Source organism: Colobus angolensis, unplaced genomic scaffold, assembly GCF_000951035.1.
Source record: "Colobus angolensis palliatus isolate OR3802 unplaced genomic scaffold, Cang.pa_1.0 Scaffold460, whole genome shotgun sequence".
NCBI lineage: Eukaryota > Metazoa > Chordata > Mammalia > Primates > Cercopithecidae > Colobus > Colobus angolensis.
Window position 1 is genome coordinate 78,197 of NW_012118044.1, and position 2,455 is coordinate 80,651.

At 37.9% G+C, this 2,455-nt stretch overlaps 1 protein-coding gene across 1 annotated transcript in view; it reads left to right on the top strand.

Annotated features, from left to right (window-relative positions):
• Positions 1 to 2,455, top strand: part of LOC105523415 (ankyrin repeat domain-containing protein 20A2-like) — a gene marked incomplete at its 5' end in the record, with an annotated part of 97,325 nt that overhangs the window by 59,152 nt on the left and 35,718 nt on the right. Inside the window, one exon of the mRNA XM_011958228.1 lies at positions 2,418 to 2,453. Coding sequence (XP_011813618.1) covers positions 2,418 to 2,453 — 36 coding nt within the window. The remainder of the gene's footprint in view (positions 1 to 2,417; positions 2,454 to 2,455) is intronic.

Below are 2,455 nucleotides of genomic sequence, written 5' to 3' on the forward strand. Positions count from 1 at the left end.
TTCTTCTTCTTCTTCTTCTTCTTCTTCTTCTTCTTCTTCTTCTTCTTCTTCTTCTTCTTCTTCTTCTTCTTCTTCTTTTTCTTCTTCTTCTTCTTCTTCTTCTTCTTCTTCTTCTTCTTCTTCTTCTTCTTCTTCTTTTCTTCTTCTTCTTCTTCTTCTTTTGTAGAGACAAGGTCTCACTCTGTTGCCCTGGCTGGTCTTGAACTCCTGAGCTCAAGTAATCCTCCTGCCTCTTCCTCTCAAAATGCTAGCCACCATGCCTGGCCTGACTTTTCTAATTAGTTGTTGGATCTTGAAATGTCCAGTTGAGCAGAAAATCTTGTATTGTCCCCTTGGGCTGTCTCCTGTGTCTTCCTTCTTTGAATTTTCCAAGAAGCTAAGGGGTTCCCTAAGTTCAAGGAAGACAACCTTTCTTTACAAGTCAGAAGAACGGGAAAAAAGGCCGTTCCGACCATTCTGTTGTTTCCATGGACTCGCTTGCTGTTTAGCTGCCATTGTAACCCATCCTGCAATCTGATAATGACTGACCTTTGCCACCAGGATGCCTTCACTGATGCAGACCCCCTAGTTTTCATGGTGCTTCATATATAGAGTTCAAACCTATGGTGTTTATTAGTTTATGTACTTATGGTCAGTCATTGTTCCCAGCACCCTGCTCTGCCAGCTAGGCCTCCTAGCTTTAGCTACACAAATACTGAGAAAGTTGATGCTTGCCCTACACTAAAAATCTTATCTGGAGCCCACCTCTTAGCTAGACTTAGCCTGGGCCTTCATGGTATGTTATCCTTTGAAAGCCATGTTTGTCTTTTCTTTAACCACTATTAGTTGGGATTGTTCTCCACAGTCAGGGATGTTCAAATAATGTTTCAGGGAGATCAGAGTTTCCTTTCCCTTTTGCTATCAGATCTGTACCTTGAGGCTTTTTATATCCTGTGCAGCAGCTTTGGTTTGATAGCAGAAGGTTCCATGTTATCTTTTCACCGAGTAGTGGGATTAAACTTGTGGTTGGCCCCTCTAGCAATGTGTCTCTATAATCATGAAAATCTCTTGGGCTACTCGCAGCTCTTCCTCAAGCTTTCAATATATTTTAAAATTCTACCTCACAGGAAGTCATTCAATAAAATTCTCAGAATCTAAAGTAAGTGAGTTGGATTTACCAGAGCTAAGCCTCATCTGTGACTCATGAGTATTTGTGTATCAAACAGGGCTTTGTGCTTTTTCTGCAGCACATATTTTAAAATTGGATCAATACAGAGCAGATAAGCATGGCTGCTGCCTGGGGATGGCACACAGATTCAGAAAGCATTCCATATTTTGCATAGTCCCAGGAAGGTCATTTGACTGTTTGTTGAGTAGCTCCTAGGAAGCAGGGTGAGTGAAAGCAAAACAGGAGACACCCAATATTGAAATTGTGATTATCACTATGAAAATATTGATGTCCAGTGATCTCTGAAAGGAGAACAGAGCTGAGTAATAATTAGGGGATGTTACATGTTGTTAGTACATGTCTTGGAAATGAGAAAATGTCCACTTGCCTTTCCTTCATGGAACCGAAAAACAATCACAGCAGGGTTCTGTCTTGTCTGTTAGTTGGAGAGGACCGTGGAGATCCAGCATCCTAGCATGGATCTGCTGTCTCAGAGTTTGAGGAGGTAGAGAAGGAGTGGTAGTTGTCCAAGCTGGGTTTAGACAATTAGTCTTCTGCCCTTGGTGTGATTGATGAACTCAGTGATGGGAGACAATTAGGTAATCCATTTTAATGAGAATATATATATATATATATATAAATTTTGCAGTAAGTTATGAATTAGGTAAGATGCCCTGAATTACAAGCCACAATGAATACAACTAATAACCAAAATTAGCACTTAATAACATCTTCTGAAAACTGTAACATTTGAATATTAGAACTTATAGAAAAACATACACCAAGCTTTATTTGGGATTCCAAAATGGTTTCAGGAATAAAGTTCAAGAAGAAATTATTCCATTGCTTTACTATTTCTCTGAACATTTAAACATGTAATCTCATTACATCTTCCTAAGGTAGCAGAGTCCTTATTTTTTAGAAGAAACCATGGAGCCTATGAGAAGCAACTTGTCTGAAAAGAAAATACCTATTGGTTACAGAGCGAGGACGTATTCTGAGTGCAGGACACTTTGCATGATGTCCAGCTAACTAGAGTTAATTTACTGAGCTGTTTTTCCTTCATTTATGAGTATTTCCCTTTCTTTTATTCTTTAATTATAAGCTTAATAAGCTTGTAAGGTTTAAAAATTTGAAGTGTATGGGACATTAAAATTCTGATATTAGGTCTGATATTGCCTTAAATGGTTTTAGAATTTAATATGTTTGGTAAATATTTTTCATTTCAGTGTTAAAATAGCAATTTTATTTATTACTTTTGTATACATAGAATTAAACAACAAATTTCGGAACATAAAAAGAAGATAC